General features: G+C 48.4%; 1 protein-coding gene across 1 annotated transcript in view; it reads right to left on the reverse strand.

Moving 5' to 3' along the window:
- Positions 1-18639, reverse strand: part of SHISA9 (shisa family member 9) — a 260887-nt gene extending 242248 nt beyond the window's left edge. Inside the window, exons 1-2 of the mRNA XM_063143021.1 lie at positions 18024-18639; positions 1277-1404 (exon numbers count right to left, since the gene is read on the reverse strand). Of these exons, the coding sequence (XP_062999091.1) occupies positions 1277-1404; positions 18024-18553 (658 nt within the window). The 5' untranslated portion in view covers positions 18554-18639. The remainder of the gene's footprint in view (positions 1-1276; positions 1405-18023) is intronic.
- Positions 18640-27126: the final 8487 nt, after the last annotated feature.

Here is a 27126-nt window from a genome sequence, read left to right on the forward strand (position 1 = left end):
CAGCTAGCTTCTTGACAAAGGCTTCTTCAGAGGAATCTTCCTTGAAGTGAAAGGGACTCAGGGAAAAGACCTTCCCTTTTGTTGAAAGGACAATCATCTCGCTTAGTTAGCCAAGTTTTAGCCTAGAGTTTAACCTCTCTTCAGGTGTGAAGAGATGTTTATTGGCTGAATAAAGCGTTGTGGATTTCTTGGCAGACCTTTTTATTGTCTCACGCTGCAGCGGGAGGGCTTGGAAACACGACAGCACACAGTCAGTATTTATGATGATTTTCTACCAAATACACTTTTCTGAGTTCCATTTGCTGGTAGAAAGTGTCCTTTTGTTGTTGCTGTTGTCATTGTTGTAAGAAACTGAAACTTTGCTGTTAGGAACTTTATCCTACTTTAGGCATAGAATTTGAGCATCAAAGCAAAACTGTCAAAAAATATCCATTCTTCTAAGACGTTTTAGCTTTATGTAATCATGTAAATACTCTTCTCTGACAGATTTTTTTGCCTGCACTTAGCAACAACGAAGTACACAATCATATAAAAGTAAAGGCCACCATCCCACAAAGGGTTAAATGCATGCTCAAACTCCTCTTTCCTCCTCTTCTCCCCCTCACAGCTAAAACACTTTTTTTTTAAAAAAAAAATCATTGAGGAAGAGGAAGGAAAGCTTAAATACCAACCGTTTGGCCAAGAAAGTAGCAGTGAAATCTGACCACAGGAAGATCCAACTGTGTGATATCCTCTTTTAAAGTATAATTTATACACTGCAGATGTACAGCACATCATAAACCTCTCCACTGCCTAAGGGCCATGTCTATATTATTTCAGCCTGGCTTACTAGAAAATATACTGCTTGTGCAGAAATCCATGATACTTCCTTTTATAACTTTGCAGTTGGTGGAGGCTGCCGTCAGATGCGATGTTCTTAGAAAATAAGTCCCATTGAACTCAGCTGCTCTTGCATCCAAGTCAGCATGCCTAGGAACGACCCTATGCCACATGACAATCATCGTTTTCTATTCCTGCCCTTTGAGGAGCACCATGAAAGGACCGAAGATACCTCTTTTACAAACTAGGACAGAACCAGCCAAACGACAAAACCGAAACTCCAGCACCTGCCAGCATTTGGCCACTGCCAACGCAAAGCCTTGATCGCGGGCGAATTCAAGGACAAGGCAATAAAAATACTCTCTCCTTCCCGAGGACATGTTTCCCGACTCCTGAAGCGCTAAGCATTTCCAACCATGCCCAAGCCAAAATATTGGAACAACGCAACCCTACTCACGCAAGTTATTTGCAGGCGGTCTCGTCTCCATGTTCTCGTAATGTTGCACATGGACCACGATGTTGAGATCTCTTTCCATATGATCTGTCGTGCAGGGAGCTTCTGGTCGCATAACATCAGCAAGAGCTCTGGAGAAATGTGGGGTGGGGGGAACAGAAGGGCATGTGCTTGAATGTGCATAAAAACTGTTGCTCTCTCTCTTTCTCTCTCTCTCTCTGGCCATAGCTAGACGGGGCTTTATCCCGGGGCGAACCCCAGGAACATCCCTGTGCGTTCACATGACGCACAGGGGATCCCGGGATCAGGAAGGGATGATCCCTCCCTTGCCCCGGGATCTCACCCTCCAGTTTGGCCCCAGTTTTTCCACGGTTCTGGGCTGTGCCCGAGACCGCAGAACATGTGGCTTGCTGCCGCGGGTTGACCCAGCTCCGTGCGATCCCTCAACGAGCACTGCGCCCATCGGGGGTAGGGTGGGGGAGGGGGGAAATAATTTAAATTTAAAAAATCACCTACCTTTTGAGAACGAGAGTTCGTGTGCTGCTTCCCCTTAAAAAAAAATTTAAATGGTGGGCGTGACGCCTCTCCTACTGAGGTCATGGCATGTTGCGTGTAAACGGAGGAGGGATCTCACATTAAACAACACGAGATCGTCCCTCCTCCATCATGGGATAAAAGGTAGGTCTAGCTAAGGTCTCTCTCTCTCTCTCTCTCTCTCTCTCTCCTGGACTAGTAATGTTTTGGTAAAGGATGTCATTCCCTCTGATCCGGGGGTGCAAACCTTTTGGGCTGGGGGTGGGCTGAATCCAGTGGAGACTGGTGGCTCCGATTTTGGGGAACTGCAAATCCATGCTGGGTTTCAGTCAACGCCAGCCGGGACTGTAAAGGAGCTTTCCAAGGTGCTGAACCAAGTTTGGGGATATGTTCCTGCACTTTGTGGCTCTAGTGCATCTGGGGTTGGAACAGTCCAGCTTATGACCAATTTGGGCTAATTTACATTTCATTTCATTTCTTATAGTTCTATACTGCCCCATAGGCAAAACTCTGTGGGGGTGGGGGGGCTCACAAAAATTAAAAACCATTCAAATACTTTTACACAAAGCACAAAAAGAAAAGCATTTCCATTAAAAAAAACCATATTTCCCAGATAACAAACACATGGACAACATATGTCTAAGAACAATGATTTTAACAATTCATCCAAGGCAGTCCAAGATGTAATTAAAACTCAAATATGCTGCCAAATAACTTGGAGAAAAGGGCAGTTTTTACCTGGCACTGAAAAGATGATCGTGCTGGTGCCAGGCGGGCCTCATTGGGGAGATCATTTCATAATTGTGGGGGGCACCACCAAGAAGGCCAGGCGACTTGTTGCCACCCTCTGAACCTCCCTTGGAAGAGGCACCCAGAGGAGGGTGTTGAATGTTGGGCATAGTGTATGGGTTGGTTTACGCCAGGAGAGGTGCTCCATCAGGTATTGTGGTCTGCTCACCACTCCAAAAACTTAGGATTGGGAGTGGTATATAATAATAATAATAATAATAATAATAATAATAATAATAATAATAATAATTGTTACCCGCCTCTCCCTCCGGATCAAGGCGGGGTACAACACAAATGCAAACGTCATAAAATACATATAATTAAAACATTCAAAACTAATACATCATTAAAAGCAGCACATTATTAAAAAGGCATCTTAAAATTCAACTGGGTAGGCCTGCAGGAAGAGATCAGTCTTTAAAGCTTTCTTAAAATCCGGAAGACTGTTAAGTTGAAGACTCTCTCCTGGCAGGTCATTTATTTATTATGAATAAATGAATAAATCTTTGGAATGTACACATTCCTCTCCCATTGACTAAAAACATATTTGTGTGCATTTTTTTCCAAATGTATGCATTTTTCCCCACGAGCATTTTTCAAATGCACGCATGCTGTTTTGAACGCATTTCTTTTTGGTCCGCAAAACGCATTGCAAGCTTGGGTACGTATGGATTTGTATCTGGACAAGAGGTTAGGGCTCCCGGAGCTTTAACTGTTGGGATGAAGAGGGCATTTGGCCGGGTGCTGCATGCATACAAATGACACCTGCTGAAATTCCCTTTGCTATACAACTGTTAAAGATACCGGAGACCTGTCCTCCTTTCCATAGGGTCAGCCTACATCATGATGTGGGGATTTTACTCTCAAACTGCTGGGAATCTCTTTTCATGCACACACCTCCGTGTCTAGCTAATTACACATGATACACAAAGATTCTTGACCGTGGGCAGTATTAAGTCATTAAAATGTCAGATAGATTTCTGATCACCAGGTTGCTTGCTCGAGCCAGAAAAAAAGAAAGAAAGCACAGAAAACTAGAAGGTAGACAAAATGCATTTGGGTATTTGAAGTGACACTTCAAATAGGGCGGGTGGGGGGTTATTCCAAGATCCACCACTGCAGCGTTGGCCTACATAGCTGAGAAAAGAAGATGTCGCTAACAGAGATCCCAAAGAGCTGTGTACATTAATAGGCTCCTAAGAGGGAAATATTATAAAACAGCCCGAAGTTATGGACCGATCCTGAATAATCCACAGAAGCACATGCTACACACAGATCCAGGCAATTTAGACAGGGGTTTTTTGGGGTTTTTTTACTAGAAAAAAAATGCCTAAGTAAAGCTAGCTGTAAATATTATATAAAAGGCTGATGATAGCTATATACTCAAGGAACGGAGAGGGGGGTCAGAAATCTTAGTTTCACATGGGGGCAAAAAAATAAACAGGGGACACCTTTTAGCAGTGTCATGACCCAGGAGTACAGCAGTGACATGGGCTGTTGCTAGACCACAGGTTAGCGCAGTGCTCGTCCCGTGCTCGTCCCAGTGCTCGTCCAGATGGGGATCCCGGCCTCAGCCAGGACTCGAGCCACCCTGGCACCGCGCTAACAGGAACCGCTTGTAGCGCGGTTCTTCCCGCGGTCCCGGCCTCAGGTCGGGCTGAAGCAGGGACCGCGGGCGTGTGGACTAGGGGTGTGCACGGACCCCCCGCTCCGCTTCACTTGCAGATCCGCCATTTTTCGGAGCGGGTCGCTCCGCCCCGCCCCCGCTCCGCCCACTTCCGCTCCGCTCCGCTCGGAGCTCCGGATCCGGATCCGGAGCTCCGTTTTTGCCCCCCCATAGGGTTGCATTGAAAGCTAAAAAAGTAAACAACTTTTTTTCCGTTGAAGTTAGAAACCTCACGTTTGGCACCATGACACCTCATGGGCGTATACACACACACGCCAAGTTTCAAGGCAATCCCATCATCCCCTGATTTTTGGCGAATTTTTGAAAATCGGGCACCCCACACACAACATCCCTGCGAGGTGGGCAGGGGAGGAGGGAGGGAAGGCAGGCAGGCATGCAGCTGGCATTTCTGGGGGCATAAGGAAGGGAGCCAAGGATAAGCCAGTAATGCATAGAAAATGGAATAAATCAATCAATAAACAAAGGAGGGGTGGAATTAAAAGCAGCAGTGTTGCTCAATAAACAGCAAGAAGAATTAAAAAAAAAAGGCTATATCTGTCTTTTACCAGCAATAGGGGGACGTGCCCGGGGGAGGGGGAAGTAGCTGCCAGTTCAAGACAGCCACCAACAGCTCTGAGAAGAAGTAAAACGCTCACTTCAACTCATAACAGGCATTGCTCCACCACTGAAAAGTGACCATTCACTTCAACTCATGATAGGCATTGCTCCACCGTTTTACTCTCTTTGGAAGGCTCTATGGCCTTCCAGTGCAGGAGAGAGTGGGGGCACGTCCACGATGAGATGCCCTAGGGGAGCTCATCCCCTTGCACCACATCGATTCAGTTGTTCACCAAGGTTAGGGTGGGGAGCAGTGCTGTGTTTTCTATCTCTTATTCTTGGCTTAGTATATGATTTCAGGTTGTGTTTGTGCATTTGGTGGGGCTACTGTGTTAAAAAACACGGGGAAAAGCCCGTTCAGATGAAGAAAGAGAAGTTTCCCAGAATCCCAAGTTACCTGTTTTGCCTATGCCCTCCTCCAACTTTGGGATCATCATGACCGGGAGCTGACTCTGCCCCTCAGCCCTTTGAAAAAGGTATTTTTCCCGCCGATTTTTAAAAAACTTCTAGCCCGCGACCCGTACGATGCAGAAAGTTGAGAGTGGTCTCAAAATGACCCCCATCCACGACTCTCTGTGCACAAGAATTTTCAGAACGATAGCTTAAACCCCCCCCCAGTTATCCCCGATTCTTTCCCTCAATGCAATCCTATGGGCGAAAAGCCGAAACGGAGCCCCGCGGTTGACCCTATTTTTAAAAAACTTCTAGCCCGCGACCCGTACGATGCAGAAAGTTGAGAGTGGTCTCAAAATGACCCCCATCCACGACTCTCTGTGCACAAGAATTTTCAGAACGATAGCTTAAACCCCCCCCCAGTTATCCCCGATTCTTTCCCTCAATGCAATCCTATGGGCGAAAAGCCGAAACGCAGTTTGAGCCCCGCGGTTGCCCCGATTTTTAAAAAAATATTGCACGTGAACCACAGCACGCAGAGAGGTGAGAGTGGTCTCAAAATGACCCCCATCCACGACTCTCTGTGCACAAGAATTTCCAGAACGATAGCTTCAAAAACAACGTAGTTATGCGCGATTATTTGCCGCAATGCAATCCTATGGCGAAATGTTTTCAAGATGGCGACCGGAGCGCTCCGACTGAACTCGGAGCTCCGAAAAATGGTCGCTTCTCTTCGCCTTGCTTCTAGGGGGTCCGCGGTCCGCTCCTACTCCGCCTCTGGGTAAGGCGGAGCAGGCCAATCCGCTACTGCTTCTACGCTCCTAATCGGAGCGGAGCACATCCCTAGTGTGGACCGTTCCGCCGCTTTTTCTGGCTACTGCACTTATGCACGAGTAGCCGGGAAAAGCGGCAGACGGGCTGCAGCGCTCCTGCCCCCCTGCCCCCAATTCCCCACCACCATGACTTCCCCTGGCCTCCAATCCCCCCCTGTCCCTACCTGCTGTGTCCTGCTGCCGCCGATGTCCCCAGCCGTCCTGTCCCGCTACCGCCGCTACCGCCACTGTCCCCAGCCGGCTTTTCCTGTTGTCGCCATGTCCGGCCTGTGATGCCTGCGCAGCAGGCATCACAGGCCGGACATGGTGACAGGGATCACCATGATCAGGAACATGACAAGCAGAGCTAGGAAATTAGGGAGGGCTCACTCCAGACATTTTTCTGCCTGGGGTGAAGAGCAAGATGGCACCCCATCCAATTCCATGTACAAAAGCCAACTGGTGTGGCAGTTGATTCTTACTTCAATACTGGGGATGGGGCACTGTCCTCCACTGCACTTGAAGGCAGCAAGCTAGCTTTGGGAGCGCAGGGCAGGCTGAATGGCACAGAGCTCTCCCCTCCAACACTTTCTGCCACCTCCCAACATCTGCTGCCTGAGGCGACTGCCTCACTCTGCCTCATGGTAGGGCCGGCTGTGGAATTGGGCAAAACTGAAAGAGAAAGGCCGAGGACTCCATGGTTGAACACGTGCTCTGTACACAAAAGCTCCCAGACTAAAAAATAGCGGCATATTTTAGCTTAAAGCCTCCCAGCAATGGCTTCCTGAAGCAATTGCCTCACCCTGCCTGATGGTAGAGCCGGCCCTGGAATTAGCAAAACTGAAGGAGGAGGGTCCAGAAGTCAGTGGTTGAACACATAGCAAAAGGTCCCAGATTCAACCTTTGGCATCTCCAGTTAAACCAGCACAAGCACCAAATTGTGTTTGGGGGAACCTCTCGTGGGGTGGGGGGGGGGTGCATTGCAGGTCTGAGTGGGGCCAAAGGCAAAATGGGCAGGCTCAATAGCAAAATGATTTGGGACAAAAGCAAACAACCCCCAAATTGCCAGAATACATTTGCTTATAACTCTTCCTGCTGGTAGGAGAGGGATTTGAACATTTTAGAATTGGGAGGGGGAGCCAGGCAAAAGCTAGGACACCACCAAATGCTCAGGGGGGTGGGGGGGTTGGAAGTAGGAACCATCTGGTAATGTGGGGGAGGGCTCTTGGCCATCAAGAGAGGGGGTATGGTGCAGTGGTTAGAGTGAGAGGCTGGGACTTGGAAGATGCAGGTTGTAGTCCCCCCTCCACCATGAAGCTCACTGGGTGGCTTTGGGCCAGTCCCTGACTCCTGGCGTAGCCTACCTCACAGGGGTGTAGTGAGGAGGAAATGGAGAGGAGGAAAAAGACCATGTAAGCCGCCTTGGGTTCCTCGCTAGAGGGGGAAAACGGTGGGATAGAAATGCAATAATAAACAAAGACATAAACTCCTCTTGTGGCGCAGAGTGGTAAAGCAGTAGTTTCTGCTGCTGAAACTCTCCCCGCAGCCTGAGTTCGATCCCAACGGAAGCTGGTTTCAGGCAGCTGGCTTGGGTCGACTCAGCCTTCCATCCTCTCGAGGTCGGTAAAATGAGTAACCAGTTAGCTGGGGGAAAGGTAATAACGGCCGGGGAAAGCAACGGCAAACCACCCCGCTATAAGGCCTGCTAAGAAAACGTCAGCAAAAGCTGGCGTCCCTCCAAGAGTCAGTAATGACTCAGTGCTTGCACGAGAGGTTCCTTTCCCTCTAAACTCCAGAGGGACCCAAGGATGGTCAGATCTGGATCCTGGGCCTGAGGTTCGACACCTCTGAGCAGTGGAGGCTGGTGGCTCCAATTTCAGTGGGGTTGTGAATCCATGCTGGGTTTGAGCCAGAACCAGGCAGAACTCCAAAGGAGTTATCTGAAGTGCTGAACCCTATTTCCCAAAGTGGCTTCAGCATCTTGGGTAGCTCCTATAGAGTTCTGTCTGGTTCTGGCTCAAACCCAGCATGGATTTACAGCCTGACTGAAATCAGAGGCATCTACCTCCACTGCTCCTGAGTTAGTAGGATCAGGTCGCAGATCATGGGAAGGACTAACTGCCTGTATGTCCCAGATAGAAAACACTTGGCTATATGGGATCAGAAAGTCAGACCTTATATCACGCAGCTCCCTATTTTCCAGAGTCAGGGCACCTACCCCATTGTTTCTGGTGCCCCAACTCTGGGATTGGGTCAGGAGTAGCAGAGCAAGCAATATAGCCCAGTCTTTCTCAACGTTGTCATTACTTTCTTTTGAAAGGATTCCAAATGCATCAAAAGAGAAGAACAGCCTCACATAGTTGGGCCAATGATCTTTCTGGCCCAGTATGCTGTCTCTGGCAAGGGGCAGAACCAAGGAGAGATGTGATAGAGGTGTACAAAATTATGCATGGTATGGAGAATGTGGACAGGGAGACATTTTTCTCCCTCTCTCATAGTACTAAAACCCAATGGGGTCATCCCATGAAACTGATTGGTGGGAGATTCAGGACAAATAAAAGGAAGGACTTCTTCACGCAGCACATAGTTAAATTTTCGAACTCACTACCACAAGATGTAGTGACGGCCATCAATCTGGATGGCTTCAAAAGGGGGTTGGATAAATTCCTGGAGGCAAAGGCTATCAATGGCTACTAGCCCTGATGGTTGTGTGCTTTCTCCAGTATTCGAGACAATAAGCCTGTGTGCACCAGTTGCTGGGGAATATGGGTGGGAGGGTACTGTTGCACCATGTCCTGCTTGTTCATCCCTGGCTAATGGCTGGTTGGCCACTGTGTGAAGAGAGTACTGGACTAGATGGACCCTTGGTCTGATCCATCAGGGCTCTTGTGAAGTTCTTGTGTTCTTAAGAGCTCTGGAGGAAGCCAATAATGGACACAGAACACAAAGTGAATGCAGCAACCCTGCAGTGTGTCTGCGCAATAGCAGGTAGATCATCTGCACTTCTTCTTTGATATACCTCTTCTGTAACCCCTCACCCTAAACGCGATCGCTCTGAATTCAGCTCCTTGAAAACCTCTTAATGCACATGACATTTAGAAAAGTGAACGAACGTGGCTGTCCTTCTGCCTAGCCTATTTATTTGGGAACACCCGACATTTATTTATTAGCATCACACGTTCAAATTTATTTTCATGACTCCAGAGACTAGAAGCTTAGTTTTGAAAATAATTCTTCTTGCTCATTGGACTGTAAGCCTACAAGCAGGACCTGTCTCTTTTTGGTACAGCATTTTAGTTCCTTGAAATGCCCGGTAAATGATCTGTATTAATGTAAATTCTGATGCCTGGGATAGGGGGTCCCCTGTTTTTACTGTAGAGAGATAACCAAAGCAAAATAGCAGTCAGAGAAAGGCAGCCAGTGACTACTTCTTCACAGACCCTTTTTATACCTAAGGATTATCCCAGGAAAATGGAGGGATCATTGCTGCCTGCTCCTGGGATGCCCTGTGTGTCATTTGCATGCACAGGGATGATCCCGGGACAAACCCTGGGAAAAAGGCAGGTGTAGAAACAGCCATAGTGACCCTGTTCAGATGACATGTTAAGCCACAGTGATTAAGCATTTTGAGCTAAACATTATGGCTTAGTGTGTCATGTGAGCCATTTCCAACCATGGTGGCTACATAACCACATTTTAAACACGTTCAATAACCATTTGCTGCAAAAGGGTTCGCAGCCTAACCATGGCTTAGCAAGTTGTCTGAACAGGCCCTACATGTATTTCTGTCTCTTCTCACTTTCTTGGCCTTTTGGTGGGGGACTCTTCTGAATTCTCAACTAGCAGCAGTGTCTCACATGACTAACGTATCACATCTAGGCAAGTCCTTATGCTCTTCCATGATCAAGAATGCTCTGAGTAAATCGCATTCACCCCTAACTCTTAGCAGAATACTCCACGTAAATTACACAGATCCTTACAAGAGCACTGCAAAATAAATCACTATTCATAGCCCCAAACAATGCCCTTCCCTTATGATTCCACTGTCCAGTACTGTAGTTTGGTTGTGGTTTGGTTGTGGTTACTGTTTATTCGGGGGCGGGGTTTTTCAGAAAAACTTGGGATTCCTTAAGCCTGCTGATACCTCCCCCTTGAGCTGCATGGATAAGAATAAAAGAACATAAGAACTATGTTCATAGAATCATGGGATCATAGAATAGAAGAGTTGGAAGGGGCCTATAAGGCCATCGAGTCCAACCCCTGCTCAATGCAGGAATCCACCCTAAAGCATCCCTGACAGATGGCTGTCCAGCTGCCTCTTGAAGGCCTCTAGTGTGGGAGAGCCCACAACCTCCCAAGGTGACTGTTCCATTGTTGTACTGCTCTAACAGTCAGGAAGTTTTTCCTGATGTCCAGCTGGAATCTGGCTTCCTGTAACTTGAGCCCAGTATTCTGTGTCCTGCACTCTGGGAGGATCGAGAAGAGATCCTGGCCCTCCTCTGTGTGACAACCTTTTAAGTATTTGAAGACTGCTATCATGTCTCCCCGCAATCTTCTCTTCTCCAGGCTAAACATGTCCAGTTGTTTCAGTCTCTGAAACAGCACCCTCCTGCCCATGTTCCTCAGCAATGGGTGTATATAGGCATACTGCCTCTGATACTGGAGGTAGAATAGCCATCAGAGCTAGTAGCCGTTGATAGCCTTCGCCTCCAGGAATTTATCCAACCCCCTTTTAAAGCCATCCAAATGGGTGGCCATCACTACATCTTGTGGTAGCGAATCCCATAGTTTAAGTCTGCGCTGTGTGAAGAAGTCCTTCCTTTTATCTGTCCTGAATCTCCCACCAATCAGCTTCATGGGGTGACACCACTGGGTTCTAGTATTATGAGAGAGAGAGAGAGAGAGAGAGAGAGAGAGAGAGAGAGAGAGAGAGAGAGAGAGAGAGAGAGAGAGAATGTCTCTTTATCCACATTCTCCATGCCATGCGTAATTTTGTACACCTCTCTCATGCCTCCCTTTCCTCCAGGCTACACAATCCCAGCCATTGTAACCTTTGCTCATAGGGGAGATGCCCCACTGCCCCTTGATCATTTTAGTTGCCCTTTTCTGCTGTCGGCACTGACGGTGGTCTTTTGGCCCCAGATGCAAAGGCATTCACCTCCGGACATCAGAAGCAGAGGGAGTTAGCTTGCAATTGAGGGAGATGCGAGTGGAAGACGACGGCTTTGCCCCCCACATAACCATTCCTGCGGGAACCCCAAAGTGTGTGTGTGTGTGTGTGTGTGTGGTCATTATGAAAATGTGTACAGGGCACTTTGAAACCTAAACCCACACACATCTGACTGGGTTTGCGTAATGTGTGCCGCTCCTCAACATTTGACATCTCTGCTGTGGAGATGTTCCCCCAGCTCTCACAACCGGGAAATCTGTTCTCGGACAGTCCATGGCAAAGGCGAGTTTTGAACCAGGGATTTGGATGGGTTCATTGATAACTCTCTTAGCTGCCTTGCTGCACTAGCTCCCACTCAAGTAGGAGGAACTGTAGATGCATCAGCTTAGAAGCATCAGCTGCAGGCAGCGGCTCGTGGGATCTCAACATGCAGGGATGGACGCATATACATACCCAAACTTACATAAATCCCTGCACATAGAAAGCTAGATGAAATCTCTGCACATAGAAAGCTAGCTTTTATCAGGACAGGTTTGTAAAGGACAGAGCCCAATTTAAGCCTTCAGTTGGGGAATAAGAGTTGCTAGCACAGCAGTCTTGCTTGACCAGCTCTTAGATCTCCTATATGACTTAGGATGCAACCCTATGCATGTTTCGACAGGAGGAAAAGAGTCCTACAACTCCCAGCATTCCTCAGCCAGCATGGGGACTTTTTTAATGTCTAAACATGCCTAGGACAGTGCCCTTATTTGTTATATATAAATAAATAAATCACTGGCATTTATCTCCTGCCCTGTTTGCTAAAAAGCCATCAAGGCATTCCCAGAATCCCCATCTTCTCATCACTGCTCTAAGCCTCTTGACCATGGAGGACCTTTTCTGGGGCTCTTGAGGGCTACCTTGCACCCCGTCAGCCACTGTCTATCCTGTCGTGCTGGTTCCAGGTTTCATGAGGCCCTTGGGCGAGATGCTATCAGTGATGCCCTTCCTTGGGTGGGCCCAATTCCTCGCCAGCATTGCTGCCACCCATTCGTTAGCTTGCTTTTCCCTCTGGATCCAATCTGTGCCACCTCCCAGAATAAGAGAGTGAGGCAAGTAGAACTTCTCTCTCTCTCTCTCTCTCTCTCTCTCTCTCTCTCTCTCTCTCTCTCTCTCTCTCCCCTATTCTGTATCCACTCACATGCTTGACTTGGGCAGGTGAAACAAGCAACAACAGCAAAGAGGAGGAGGAGGAGGAAGAGGTGGAGGGCCAGGAGAATCTGATTGACAATAGGGTCCCCTACGGGGTCATGGACATTGGCAGGGGTCCGACAATGTCACCCACTGGCGCCAGCCGTGCTGCTCTACACTCAAAGCATGCCTCTTTAAGGCATAACTACACCGCACATTTACATTGGCTTTGCAATAGTTGGCCTTCCTCCAAAACAACCCTGTGAATCATAGTCTGGTGAGCGTGTCAAAATGGGATAAGGAATCCTTCATCCCACCTTCATAGGAATCTAGTTCCCCGAGCTTCCTGGAGAAAAGGAATGTCCCAGAGACGTGTAAGTGATAGTTAAGCACATGTATGCCTGCAGGGTAGATGTCTGTGATGGTGTGTGCAATCTTCCATCCACATTTCCCATCTGCTGCCTCCATTGCAGAAGGGCCTCTCCCCCTCCAAGCTCCAAGAGGGCTTTGTTTTTTTGACTGACTCCCCTTTCTCTTATCACGGCTTGCCATAAAGGCTGCAGTCCTATGACTCTTCAAATCAATCGTAAGGGCTATCTCTGAGCAAACACACACAGGACTGGGCTAAGAGTCCATCACAGTTTACAGCCAAAAGGACTTTATTAATTCACTCTGATGAAAGTTTGTTTGTATTCTACTTTTTGTGGCAAGAGCTGCCAAAGCGGCCGACAGTATACTAAAATAACATCCGAATATTCCCTCTGACACCATTATTCAAGCAGTGGCCCAGGCATAGTTTACAGTTCGCTTCACTTACAGCTAGCCCTGGGAGACAAGCAACAGGGCCCCCATCTTTGGGCCACAGAAAACAGAAGGGGGCAATGTAGAGAGAAAAGCCGAAGGGCCAGGGAAGAATTTAGAGAGAGGGTTCAGTGGAGGCTGGTGGCTCCGTTTTCAGAGGGGCTGCGAATCTACTCTGGGTTTCAGTGAAAACCAGGCAGAATGCCGAAGGAGCTATCCATGGTGCTGAGAGTTTTGAGGGCATAGGGTCCACACCTTAGATAGCCCCTTTAGAGTTCTACCTGGTTTTGACTGAAACCCAGGATGGATTTACAGCTCCACTGTCAAAGGAGGCACCAGCCTCCCCTGGAGAGGGTTACTTAACATAGGCATGGGGTAATTTTTTTGTTGCTCTGCTGGACTGAAACGTTTGTCATTTTCCTGATTTTTCCTGCTTACACAAAATCGCTGTTACGTATTCTATTATTTCCTAAGTTCAGTGGGGAAATGTGTCCTGGGTGTACTTTCCGCCCACATCTGTAAAGCGTTCTCAGTCGAACATTTTCCACATATGTAGACAACGAGAGCATCTGCTTCTTCTCTACCCCCACCCCTGCAAAATCACCCCATGACCCCCACTACCTTCTCAGTAACCGCATGCAATTCTCAGGCCGAGACCTGCACAGATAACCCAAGAGTGTTGTGGAGTTCAAGTCTCACGAATTAAACCTCACCGACTGATGGCCTTTATGAGGACTAGAATGTTTATCTGGCCAGATGCCGACCCTAAGGGGCTTCCAAACGTCTTGCTCCATCTCAATCACAAGGCTTAGCCAAAGTAGCGAAGTCTTTCAAGGAACTACCGTTGGTTAAGCGACGTAGAAACAAAGGGGGTGGGTGGGAGAAACATGTGTTCGGAGTGAACGCCGCACAGCTTTGCTTCTACAATGGCATTTGAAATTGAAACGGACTAAATGTTTGCGTTTAGGTCAATGGAAAAGGTAATGAATTGCAAAAGCCTTCACTAAGGGAAGAGGGAGGGTGGACCCCTTTTGCATTTCAGGGATGTCGCCTGGAGGAAATTCCAGCTGTTGCAAGCATGAGAAGAGATGCCAAGCAAACACAGCTTGATGTGGAAGGACCCCATGAACTGTGTTTGCTTCATCGGAGGTTGCAGCCTTGAGGAACGTCCCTGAGCAAGGGGCAAAGAACATTGGAAGCTGCCTGAGACCAGATGAGATCATTTGTCCATCTAGTCCAGTATTTTCTATGCAGATTGGCTGCAGCTCTCAAGGGTCATAGGCAGAGGTGTTTCCTTCCATCTCTGCCACTGGTCCTTTTCAACTGGAGATGCCCAGGGTTGAACGCCAGATCTTCTGCATCAGAACATCAGAACATAAGAAAAGCCCTGCTGGGTCAGACCAAAGGTCCATCTAGTCCAGCAATCTGTTCACACAATGGACAACCAGCTGTCCACCAGGAACCCACAAGCAGGAAATGGGTGCTACAGAACCCACCAACCCATGTTCCCCAGCAACTGGTGCACCCAGGCTTACTGCCTCAGATACTGGGCTAGCAACCATTGATAATCCTCCCTTCCAGGAATTTACCATCCCCTTTTAAAGCCATCCAAATGGGTGGCCATCACTACGTTCATGGTAACAAATTCCTTAGTTTAACTCTTCGCTGTGTGAAGAAGTCCTTCCTTTTATCTGTCCTGGATCTCCCACCAATCAGCTTCATGGCCCCACACCTCTAGAATAAGTTGCCATCAGGAGTCCACCAGGCTCCACCATTGCAAGCTTTTAAGAAGGCCCTGCTAAAACTTACTAGCCTTCCTCTGATTATGCACTGTAGCTGCAGTGTAAAAAATAAACCTTCATGCAGGTTGCAGGTTGTACAACCTGGGATGTAGCTGCAGCTGTCTGATGTGAGATTGTTATTAATATTAATATTATTATTAAGAATGGTTGCTGTTGCCATTACTGTTTTTATTGTGTTCTTACTGCTTTATTGCTGCATCGGTTTTTATTGTGTATATTATTGTTGAACTCCACCTCGGGAGGGATCTGCCCAGGGAGTTAAAATAACCCAAGGGTTATTTTAAATAAATAAATAAAGATAAATTAATTAATGGTCCCCAAGGAGCTTACACCTAAAGTTTGTTCGTGGGTAGAAGGGGAGAAGAAAAGAAGCCAACGTAATGAAGTATGGACATAGGCATATCCTGTTATGCCTATTTGGACTTCCTCGGGATTCAGGGTGAACAAAGGTGGGGGCGTGAAGCTTTGGGGGAAAGTGGGATTTAAAGGAGGAGGTTGAAAGGAGGAAGGGGGGCATTCCAGGGAGGCTGGCAGGCCAGAAGGAGGAGGAGAGAGGATTGGTCCTTTGCTTATCTGCACACCTTTGCACATTGGCGTTTGGAACTGTTCCTCCTCAGGATGGGCACAAAGGCATTTGCTCTGCTTGAACTGGAGCTGACAAAAATTCGGCTTCCTACCTATTTCAGCAGCAGCGTGTCCTGATTCTTGGCTACAGTGAACTGATTCACCTTTCATCATACCAGTCTGTGCATAGACACTGTAGAAGCAGGTGCAGATGCTGCAGGTGAGGTTGGGAGGAAAAGAGGGCCAAAGCTTTCCCCCAGAGTCAAAGGGTAGGGGATAGAATGGAATTCCAAAATCTGCCATTCCTCTTGGCCTTAATTTGGAGGACGAGGCCCCCAAAGCTGAGGAGCTTTCTCCCCTCAGCCCCTTCAGCCCCCCCCCCCCACTAACCAAGCTGGCCTCTTGCAGATTATCACTCACACAGCATGTTGAGTTGCCTACAAATTCCTGCGCTCTGCTGTTCCTCCTTGGTAGTAAAAATGATCGTCCATCAGCCAGTTTATAAATAGCAAATAATTGCTAGTGAAAGAACTGGTGATGCATTCCGAAACCTATTTTGGGTGCCTCGGTGCAGGGGGAGGCTGTTAATCACAAAGAAAATAGCAGGATCTTGGGCAGGAAAGGTGCTCCAGGTGGTGAGTCCATCTCGGGGTGCGGGTGGGGGTGGGGAGGGGAAGCAGGGAGATAAGGAGAAGATGAGGAACCAAGCTGCTTTTGAGTGACGCCTTTTCAGAGCCATACTTGACAGCAAGCCGTTCCTTGCAACTCCAGTGTTTGTCTTGAAAGTTCCCCTAGATCAGCTTTGCAAACATACACATACGCACTTTGGAGCCTTCAGAACAGTTAACATCAGAAGAGCCCTGCTGGATCACACCAAGGGTCCGTCTAGTCCAGCTTTCTGTTCACACAGTGGCCAAGCGGCTGTCAACCAGGGACCCATCAGCAGGACATGGTGCAACAGCATCCTCCCACCCATGTTCCCCGGCAACTGATGTATAGAGGCTTACTGCGCCTGATACTGTTGGACTAAGGCTTCTATCATCCCCAGCCAGCATGGTGGGAATTGTGTTCCAACACACCTGGACGGTGCTGGGTTGGGGTAAGGTTACCCTAAATGCTGGGATGGGTCTGATCACGCCTTTTGCTTTGCTTTTGGTTTGCTTTTTTTTTTTTAAAAAAAATGTTTTTATTTTATCTGCAAATGTCTTTCCCCATCTGTTTTGCTTTCATGTGTTGGGGGATTAGCATAATGAATCAGACAGACCAAATAACTTAACAAATGGGTTTTGTCTTTGATTCGATACTGTTGCCACAATCACAGGGGGGGTGGGGACTTAGGGGGAGTGAGCATTTCAAGGAGAAGCAGCCAGTCCCTGTAGGGTTGATCCTGATGGATCATCAACCATGAGCCTGCTTCAGGTGGGAGCAAAACCCACCAGCTGAACCGGCCATGGGTGTGCGAGGGGCACGTTGGCTCTAAAATAGATGTTGACTTGCTGGCGGCAGACCATAAAAGCATGCCACAACTATTCACACCCAGTACTTGGTCCCCATCTTAGGAGGGAATGTTAAACGAAACCAGGAACTGCTCTCTCCATGTAACAGAGAACAGCTTTCCCAAGCTGTTGGGCTGGAAAACAATACCCACCATCCTCAGCCAAGAAGGGAATGATGGGAGCTGTAACCCAAGATTACAGGGAAGCAGGTTAGGGAAAGCTGAGATAGATCTTTCATTTAAGGTCCCTCTCTGCTTTCTCTATCTATCCATCATCATCATCATCGATATTATTCTGACAATGTAGGTCTGTTTCTCAGGGTCACAAGAACTCATGCGCTGGGGGGGCGGGGTAGGAAGGGAAGAGAGAGCTCAGGTTTCGTGCTCAGAGCTCCAAGAAGCACGCTGAGGGAGGCGTGTGTTGATGGCAAGGCTCTGCGGAGAACTTTGCTCTGTCCATGAGGGGTGGCAACAGTTAGAACGGGTGAAGCTGCCGACAGACCTGACAACGCCACATTTGTTATTGCTGCTGCTGCTGTGCGACTCTGGTGTGCGGGTGTGTGTGCGTTTCCCCTGTCTCTTCGCTGTCAGGAGCCGTTTGGCCACTGCTGCACCAGAAATGTGGGTTAATCCCTGTGCACAGCCATCTGCTAATGCGCCAGAGCATGGCACCTCTTCCTTATGGCCCCCAGAGCATGGCGCCAAGACTGGGTGGGTTGAAGGGATGGCTCTAAGGAAGTGAAGGTGTTCTTGGCAAGGACTTTGGGGACTGGCTGGAGCTGTCCCCCCCCCCATACCTTCCCCCCTTTAGGCTCAACAGCACACGTGGGCTGGGGCAGGTGGCCACGTTTGTGATTGGACTGGATGGAGGTGGGGTGGGTTTTGGGACTCCCACCCCACCCCGACAACAACAAGACCCCTAAGCCAGGGACTCACCTGGACATGTGCTCTCGCTGGGGTCGGTGCGCTTTTTCCAAACCCAGTTTGGTGAAGATGCCCACAAGCACCATGACGGCCACCACGCCGCAAATGATGTAGACGATGAGGTTGGTTTTGTCCCGGGTGGGGTCGTGGGGAGGGCCGTCGGGCCGGTTGGTGATCTTGCGCCCGTTCAGCCAGGGAGGCTTGATGTAGTTGGTGCAGATATCCTGGTCCAAGCGGCCTTTGTGGTACTTGCAGCAGAAGCGGAAGCCACAAGTGCCGCAACAGAACGGGTACTCCCGGACGCTGCAGTTGAACGACGGGTCCCACTGGCCCATCACGTCGAAGTAGCCCCGGCATTCCTCCGGGGTCGGGGGCGGCTCCGAGGCGTCCATGCCCTGTTCCCCTCCGCCGTGGCTCTGGTTGCCCCCGGATAACATCACGATGCTGCCCAAGTGCTGCCCGGCTTTCTCCTGGGCTCGGCACCACAGGCTGAGGAGGTCCGCCAGCAAGTAGCCCAAAAACAGCCGGAGGAAGCCCTTCATCCTCCTCAGCGCCAGCCCGGCAGAGCTGAGGCTGTCTCCGCTGGCGCCGCAATTCAAGCCCCTCGACGCTGCTGCGATGCGCCAAGAACTGCACATAAAGGGGGCTCTTCGGCCAACGCGGGCAGCCCGCTCGCTTGGGCTGGCTCGTTGGGCTCCTGCCTCTCGTTCAGCGCGGCGGGCAGCGCCGTGCCGGTTTCAGCACCGCCGACAGCGCCGAGGCGGTTTCAGCACCGCGGACAGCGCCGTGTCGATTCCAGCACCGCGGACAGCTCCGAGCGGCCGCGCAAGCCTCGCAGGGCCGCCTCTGCCGAGCATGCGGAGCTGGAGGGGAGTGGGGAGGACGGGCAGCCCCCTCCCCAGTCCCACCTCTCTTTTCCTACCACCACCACCACCACCACCACCCCCGCCGAAAGCCTCCGAGCCTGGGGTGGGGGGAGTGAACTGTACACGGCACTTGTGGAGCGTGGAGAGAGGGAGAGAGAGAGAGAGAGAGGAGAGAGGGGTGGGTGGGGGAGAGAGTGAGTGAGTGGATGAGTGAGTGGCAAAAGGAGGAGGAGGAGGAATGAGGGAGGAAGAGGAGGAGGGGGAGAGGGAGGAGGAGGAGGAGGGGGAAGAGGTGTGGGGTGTCAGGCAAGGGGGAGCTGAAGGGGCGAGGAGGAATTGGGGGCGCTGGGGGCTTAAGGGAGGCTCTGCAGCAGCAGGAGTTTGAAGGGGGCGTGGAGAGACAGACAGAGAGAGAGAGAGGGAGAGAGAGATTCAACTCCCTTCTCTCTTCATCCACCATCCAGAAGCTTTCCTCCCTCCCTCTCCCCTCCCCCGCCCTTCCCTCCCCCCGCCGCGCGCCACTAGAGAGATCGCCAAGTTCTCCAGCAGGGAAACTCTCCTGCTAGGAGACGCCCCCCCCCCTGCGCTCCCCACTCCCGCAAGGAGGAAGAAGGAGGGGCGGGGATGGAGACTGCAGCTTGCCTTAGAGAACCGCATGGGAGACGGGAGCTGTGTGTGCGCGCGTGTGTATTGGGGAGTGCGGTGGGGGGGGGGGCGCAGAGAAGCACTCAAGCAGAGAAAGGCACCCGGGGAGTGGGGTGGGGAGAGGTATTTCCCCTCTCTCCCAAGTATCCACAACAGGTCCGTGGACTGGATGGGCTTGGAGCGGCGGGGGAGAGAGTGGGGGGTGGGAGAGAAAAACCTCTAGCCTCCTTTGTCCTCTTTCCGAGACAGCGGCTTCTTCCACGACCTTTTTTCGGAAGCAACTTGTTCCTTTCCTGGGGGAATCTACCTTGGTGGAATTGGATGGACCGCTCAAGCTGTCCTCTGCTGCAGTTTACCTGCTCTAGTAAAAAGGTTAAGAAGGAGGAGATTTCGGAGCAGGACTGGGGATAGGATGTGGGGGGAAACCGGGGTGCAAAGCCCCAATATGACGCTGGGCCCGTGGCAATCTTTCCAGGCTAACCTACCGGGCAGGGTTGTTGTGAGGATAGGATGAGCAGAGCAAAGAATGTCCGCAGCCCTAATCTTTCTGGGAGTCAAGGTAGGAAGGGAATGCAATAAATATTGACATGCAGTTTGGCATGTTCAGTACTCTGCACATGCCTTTACCTCCACCATCCTGACAAGCAGCATGTGTAAGTTAGTATTTTTCTACCCATCTTGCAGAAGGCGGGGGAAGGGGGGGGGGACTGAGAGACAGCTGTTTGTGAAAATGTGTTTAAGGCTGTGAGAACTGAACTGGGAAGGCTGCGCATAGCTCTGGCTTCTTAGCTACACCAGGTCTTACAGGGAACTGGCCAGCTGTACAGGAGTGGGCAGAAATTAGATCTAGATCTACTGGTAGATGTCTGAGTGATTTTCAGTAAATCATCAAGGATTTCTGATTCCTAATAGTTTAACAGTTGTAGCAACGATATGATACATGCACACACACACCAATGCAAAACTAGTGTTGGAAATTTAGTTCGCTACAACTTGGGACCTATTCTCTATAAGCCTATAGTATCACACACACACACACACACACACACACACACACACACACACACACACAAAATGATGCTGCTGAAATTGGGAAAAGGCTTGGAGTAACCAGGAGTAGATTTTGTGTGGAAAGACTGTGAGCTCTGTTCAGTTCTGGCACTCAAAACAAATTCCTCTACTCAGAAATCTTTAATGTTATGTATGTATCTTTTGCACCAGGGTCTGGTTGCTGGATTTCAGGTTTCTAGTTAAAACAACAACAACACCATGAATGACCCAAATGAACCGAAGTAGATAATGGAAGTGTGAAGCCTCCCCCACCCTCCATTTCCCCACTAGAGAATAATCCTGCCCTCTTGTCTCTAAGACAGTGTTCTCTCAACCTGGTGCTCGCCAGATGGCTTACACTATAATCCCCATCATCCCCAGCCAGAATGTCCATTGATGTGAAGGGAGGTGTATTCCAACACATCTGGGAGCAGCAGGTTGGGAAAAGCTCCTGTAAGGCCTCTAGAATGCAATGTAGATAGATAGATAGATAGATAGATAGATAGATAGATAGATAGATAGATAGTTGATAGAGATATAATGAAATCTCCTAAAACAGCCAACTGAAGAAGATCCAGCATTCACATTGTTAAGCCTTATGCAGTGGGGAGGGGGAATGCCACTCAACCAAAGTGCTATTCTATCTCAAAGACTGAAACAACTGGGCATGTTTAGCCTGGAGAAGAGAAGATTGAGGGGAAACATGATAGCACTCTTCAGATACTTAAAAGGTTGTCACACAGAGGAGGGCCAGGATCTCTTCTCGATCCTCCCAGAGTGCAGGACACGGAATAACGGGCTCAAGTTACAGGAAGCCAGATTCCAGCTGGACATCAGGAAAAACTTCCTGACTGTTAGAGCAGTACGACAATGGAATCAGTTACTTAAGGAGGTTGTGGGCTCTCCCACACTAGAGGCCTTCAAGAGGCAGCTGGACAAGCATCTGTCAGGGATGCTTTAGGGTGGATTCCTGCATTGAGCAGGGGGTTGGACTCGATGGCCTTGTAGGCCCCTTCCAACTCTGTTATTCTATGATTCTATGAGCTCACTGAAAACATACATCTGAGCACACACATGAACCATGAAGACCATCAGAATAACCCTGCTAAATCAGAACAAAATCCCAACTTGTCTCCTGCATCCTGTTTCCCGACAGTGACCAACCAGATGGACGTTGGAAAAGGTGCAGAATAGGGCGACCAAAATTATCAGGAAGGCTGGAATGACTCTCCAATGAGGAAAGGTTACAACATTTGGGGCTATTTAGGTGGGGTTGGGGGGAGATGAGTAAGAGGGACGTGAGAGAAGCATGTAAAGTTTGCATGATATGGAGAATATTGATTGATTACATTCGTGTACCACACAATAACCCAAGCTCTCTATAGACCATAAAATGCAACATAAGATACAATATAAAAGTTTAAAGCTATGGTATAAAATAGAAATAAAAGCAACATGAAACCAAGCTGCAGAGCAAAGATTTTAAATCCAGAAATAGATTTAAAACAGAAACTGAAAGACTCAAACGCCTGGGAAAGTAAGGTCTTCACCTGGTTTCGGAAAGAACACAAGGCCCTCTGGGAAGCTCATTCCGCAACCAGGGTGCCACAACAGAAAAGGCCCTCATCTTTTCAGCCACCCACCTCACTACCCTCTAATGTGTTCAGAAGACACCTTAAACCACAGCTTTAACCATGGTGTGAAGCCAGAAAGCCTCATTCACCATGGTTAAAGCCATGGTTTAAGGTGTCTTCTAAACAGGGCCTGACTTTCTGTCTCAACTACCATGGTTAAAGCTATGGTTTAAAGTGTCTTCTGAACAGGGCCACTGTGTTAATAATGCTCTGTAGGACCCAGGACATGGCCGGGAGTACATGGTCCAGCAACTGGGCCAAAACGAAAAAGATCTGAGTCTGTTGAATGCCTGGATGGGTGACTACCTGGGAAACCCAAGTACCCCACTTTGAGCTCCATCGTGGAAGACAAGATGGTATTGTTACACTCCTGCACGCCAGTCCTGGGAGAGTTGAACTTGAAAGGGCTTCAGCACCTGCTCCAACTTAAGTTTTTTAGGAGGAGGGCACTGGAGATTTGTAATGTTTCTTTTACAAAGGTTTATTTACACTGTGTTCGGGCCTACAACCGCCCAACTCCATGCAAATTTTTATTTATTTTTATTTATTTATATAGCACCTTCCTCCCAGCTATCCAGCAGATCTCTTTGTGAGACAAAAGCTGCCCTCTTTTTCTGTCACCTGCAACCTTCCCTTGAATAATAATAATAATAATAATAATAATAATAATAATAATAATAATAATTATTATTATTATTATTATACCACCCAACAGCCGAAGCTCCCTGGGCAGTTCACAAAAACTAAAAACATTCAGAGTATAAAACAAACAGTATAAAAACATGATATAAAATACACATTAAAAACTGATTAAAAACATACCGTACATGATTAAAACATCTTTAAAACGTTAAAACACCTTTAAAACATTCTAAAATTTCACTGGATAGGCCTGCCAGAAGAGATCAGTCTTTATTGCTTTTTTAAATTCTAAAAGACTGTCAAGTTGACGAATCTCCTCCTGCAGGCCATTCCACAGTCTGGGAGCAGCAGAAGAGAAGGTCCTCTGGGTAACAGTTGTTAATCTAGTTCAGTGGTTCTCAACCTTTTTTGCTCCATTCCCCCCTTTCACCATTGTTCAGAATATAATTTTCCCCCTTCCCAAGATAGTCTAACTCAAAAGGTGCATTCCAAATAATATGCATATAATATTGAAAATCTTTTATTTTTTTCTATATTAGTCCCATTTAAAGGGGCAACGCAAAGCATGGCCCCTTTTACATTCTCAGCTCCCATGCTTTGCATTGCCCCTTTAAATGGGAAGCTTGAAACTTCTAGGATTGCGAGGGAGGGAGGGAAAAGAGAGGAAAGGCCTGGCTTTTGCAGACAACATGACACTTTTCTGGGACGTTTTTAATAACATGTGTAGGAAGACATAATCTACAAGACATCATACTTTGCTGAATAGTGGTCCCAATTCCCCCCCTGGAACCCTAAAATTCCCCCCGGAGGGGAATTCCCCCCTTGTTGAGAACCCATGATCTAGTTTGTACTAGCTGAAGTAGATTCTTCCCAGAGGACCTGAGTGTGCAGGGTGGATTGTACAGGAGAAGGCGATCCCGCACGTAACCTGGACCCAAACCATGTAGGCCTTTAAAGCCTACACTTTGTACTTCGCCTGGAAACTAATCGGCAGCCAGTGAAGAGATTTTAAAACTGGTGTAATGTGGTCACCCCTAGGTTTACCAGTGACCAGCCTGGCTGCCATATTTTGGACTAATTGAAGTATCCGGACTAGGCACTGAGGTAGCCCCTTATAGAGAGCATTGCAGGAGTCGAGCCTCGAAGTTACCAGTACATGTACTACCGTCTTTAGGTCTTCCAACTCTAGGAAGGGGTGCAGCTGACATATTAGCTGATTTCCTCCTATTCCCTCAGGCCTTGTAGAACGAGGTTGCCCATTTAGGTATTGCAGTGTGTGTGTGGGGGGGGATCCTCAACCTACCTGTACACTGCGCTCAACATCTAAGGTCCTCCTCTGTGTGCCTACTCCGAGGGAAGCTCGGAGGATGGCAACAAGGGAGAGGGCCTTTTCAGTGGTTGCCCCCTGACTGTGGAATGATCTCCCCAATGAGGCTCGCCTGGTGCCAACATTGTTATCTTTTCAGCGTCAGGTCAAGACTTTTCTCTTCTCCCAGGTATTTTAACAGCATTTAACAACGTTAAGTTTGTTTTTAATGGAGCCCAGAATTGTTGTTTTAAAATGGATACTGTTGTTTTTATACTGTTTTTTTATGTTTTTTTAAATTTTGTATACTTTTAATGTTTACCATTTTTAATTGTTGTAAACCACCCAGAGAGCTACGGCTGTGGGGCGGTATATAAATGTAATAAAATAAATAAATAAATAAATAAATAAATAAATAAATCTCTTTTACTCAGACACACTGAGTTATGAGGGGTCCCTGGAGGCAATTTAGACTGACCCCAAACACATAACAGAATAAACGTCATAAATAGTGCAACATTCTGCCACGGTGCCACGCCACAACTTAGGCCATTGCGATGGCACAGGTTCCCCGCCTGGGATCTTGCCTACCTTTTGCTTTTCATAAGTGGACATTAAATCAGCCTGTATGGAGCCCAGCAGGGCTTGTGCGGTGAAGACTTCCCATACCACCTTGGCACAAACTGGTTGCCCTCCCTGCTGTTTCCTCCCTTTGCATGCGAGATCCGAATTGCTGATGCGCAGGGATTGCTTCGGCCAACTTTCTCCAGAAATCGTTAAGTTGCAGTAAATAAACAATAAGGTGAGTCAGAGGACAGAACAGGCATCCGAAACTGGAGAGAGGGCTGTAGTTAGCTAATTGCTGTTCTTGGCCTCCTCTTAAAAATAGACCGGAGCATACAGTGATGCTCCCACTAAACATTTTGACAGCCAGACTGACATTCTTGGCCGGTGGGTGAGAAGCAAAGCTGTGGGACTCCGGAGCAGAAGAAAAACAACCCGTTCCATGCCAGCCCAAGTCCTTGGAATTAATATTTAATCCTTAAAACCGTTACCTCTTTTCAGCCCTCCCTGGAACACCTGTCTTCACTCCCTTGCCAATACCTTTGTTCCAGTGCCATGATTTATTATTTAACTGTGTAAAACACTTTGGGATCCCGTTACTAAAGATACTGAAAAGTAGAAAAGAACAGCAGCAAGCTAGAAGCTCTGGTCTCACAACTCACTTAGATCAGAGACACAGAAAACTTTGCACATAGTATTGCGATGCCTGACTGTGGTGGTCCAGGTAACCCACCCCCTGATCCTCAGAGGATGAGGCTCCTGAGTTATTGGATTAGGGAGAGGGCTTGATTACAAAAGGGCATCACGAGGTTCCCATCTCCTTGGGACCTAGTTCTCCTGGAAGGCACCAGGGGTCAGTACCCCTGATTCTGGAGGAAGTCATGTTGACATCCTCAGATTTTGAGGACTCCAGCTATGAAAATACCAACACATTGCAGTCACTTCAATGTCAACTCATCCTGAAACTGCTGAAGGAGAGCCGGTCTATTTAAGGAAGAAAAACACAGTCAATAGAGGGGCAGGACTAACCAGCCTAAAGGATGCCAAAATCATACTTAAGGCTCAGTCACAACCTGCTGCATGTTGGGGCAACATATAGGCATGCGTGCCTGGCTTCTAGGCCCAGCATCACTCAGACTTGTCTGCTGCTCTATTGATGTTCCTGTCTCTCTGGGAAAGCTGACTGCTGCTTGATCAGAATCTATTGAACCTGACTTGGCCCAAGTCCTCAGTGTGAACTGGACCTTATAGGGCCCAATGGAGCTAGGCCCAACAAAGTTGCAACAGGGATCACTGGCTCAAACAGAACACTGACATGGAGGTTGATGGTTATAACTTTGGGAGATAGTCCTTGCTCAGTCCTTGCTCACATATGTCCTACTCTCCTTCCACTCCTTGAAAAGTTCTGCTATCTGTTATGTGCCCCCATGGTTTAGTTGCATTGGGAATAGAAGTAGGGGGAACCTGGTTGGGGGAGTTATATCTCTTCCCGTACTAGGGGGTTGGATCCAGTTTTAGGAATATAGAACTGGGTTGACTGAAGGACATTTCCCAACCCTCTCCTTGACATAGCAGCTCTTTCAATCCCCCAAAATGCTACCCAGAGGTTAGGGGACCCTACTGAATGGGTTTGGCAGCAGTGCAGGGAGAAGAGGGGAATTCCTGAAATGGAATGGAGTTGCCTTCTGTGGATGGAGCCCTTCTGCCCATGGGAGATTGATCCTGGATCCAACCCGTAGTAATCGGGATTCTCATGGCCAGGTTTGAATGACAGGTATGCAAGGTACACACCACCCTCATAATGAGCAATCATTTTTGGAACCTTCTCAGTTAGGGTTCCTATTCCTCCAAGGAAGCAGGGATGGGATGGAGAGGGAGGACACCAACATCACTCATTCGGGCCAATTTATTCAACATGTATTGAAAAGTTAAATGGCCCTTTGCCTAATATCAGCCGAGTTCCGCGATGAACGCGGATAAAGGAAGAGGCACACATGGTTAACGGCTTGGCAATGTGGGTTTCTTACAGCTGACTTCAAACACAAGGATGAATTCCCGTTGCTTTTCAGTGCGGGCAGCGGAGATGGTTGTAGAAAGAAGAGAGGGGAGGGGGAATCAATTAAGAAATAATAATTATGAGCTGCACTGAACGCTGAGTGGAATGTAATGGGCTATACACGGGATAGTCATTCTCTAGGGATGCTCTGTGTGCCAAGAGCAATCACCATTTCAAATATCTATATTTCAATTTGCTTCGTTTCATGATAGCTCTCCTGACTTCAGGGCATTCCCCTGGAGATTAATGACCACATCAGGGTGAGATCCAGAAACCGTCATCCCTTCCCAGGCATATATTATTTCCCCAAGGGAAACAGGACATCTTAGTCATGATTATTCAATGGACGTCC

The sequence above is a fragment of the Elgaria multicarinata genome, chromosome 17 (assembly GCF_023053635.1).
Source record: "Elgaria multicarinata webbii isolate HBS135686 ecotype San Diego chromosome 17, rElgMul1.1.pri, whole genome shotgun sequence".
Classification (NCBI taxonomy): domain Eukaryota; kingdom Metazoa; phylum Chordata; class Lepidosauria; order Squamata; family Anguidae; genus Elgaria; species Elgaria multicarinata.